General features: G+C 32.5%; 1 protein-coding gene across 1 annotated transcript; it reads right to left on the bottom strand.

Annotated features, from left to right (window-relative positions):
- Positions 1 to 550: 550 nt before the first annotated feature.
- Positions 551 to 664, bottom strand: LOC108630053 (40S ribosomal protein S29-like; the record flags this gene model as incomplete). The annotated part of the gene is made up of 1 exon (XM_018033116.2): positions 551 to 664. A coding segment is annotated over one exon (114 nt), but the record flags the coding sequence as incomplete, so codon positions are not given.
- Positions 665 to 776: the final 112 nt, after the last annotated feature.

The following is a 776-nucleotide window of genomic DNA, read 5'->3' as shown; positions in this document are numbered from 1 at the left end:
CACTTTATAGGCGCCGAAAATGGTCTTTTTTAGCCACGCGTTATAAAAAAATATTATTTTTAAAAACAATTTTAAGTTGCTCGTGGCGCCATCTAGCGTTCACGGCTGCGAACCTGCTTGACCCTAATATATGCAGCAATATTGGAGTCAAGCACTTTCGCGGCCATGAACGCTAGATGGCACCACGAGCAACCAAAAATTGAATTTATCCAATAACCTGAGTATAAGGAAACGGATTTCTGTTAAATTCTTAGTTACATAATTATATTTATTTAGGTTTCATGATTAGGACAAATACAATCATTTTCCAATGGATAATCCAAATATTAATAAAAGTCAACAAAGTGTTTTTTAGATGAAATTTTGTACTGATGCATTCCTATGGTTCACATGGAAATAGTATTGTTGGAAATTATATTCAGGTTAAAAGTTGTGTCCATATTAGTCCAGCTGTAAATACAATGTTAAGTCATTAATGAAATTTAAAAGGAACATTGTATATTTATATACTGTATTACAGTTTCGACATTAACTGTAAGGAATTAAAGTACTATACCTTTTTGAAACCGATATCAGCAGCATATTCTCTGAAACATTGTCTGCAAATATTTAAACCATATTTGCGGATCAGTCCATGCCTATTCGCGCAAGCACGACTGTAACATAATTAAATACAAAAGATTAATAGGAATTGTCTTAAATAATGAATATGTTATTTACAGGATCTTCTCTGAGCAGAGGTTATGATCACAAAGTACTTTCTATTCAACTGACAC

Source organism: Ceratina calcarata, unplaced genomic scaffold, assembly GCF_001652005.2.
Source record: "Ceratina calcarata isolate Rehan_Ccalc_2016 unplaced genomic scaffold, ASM165200v1 scaffold6391, whole genome shotgun sequence".
Taxonomy (NCBI): Eukaryota; Metazoa; Arthropoda; class Insecta; order Hymenoptera; family Apidae; genus Ceratina; species Ceratina calcarata.
The sequence above is the reverse complement of the archived record's forward strand: the minus strand, read 5'-3'. Positions and strand labels throughout refer to the sequence as shown.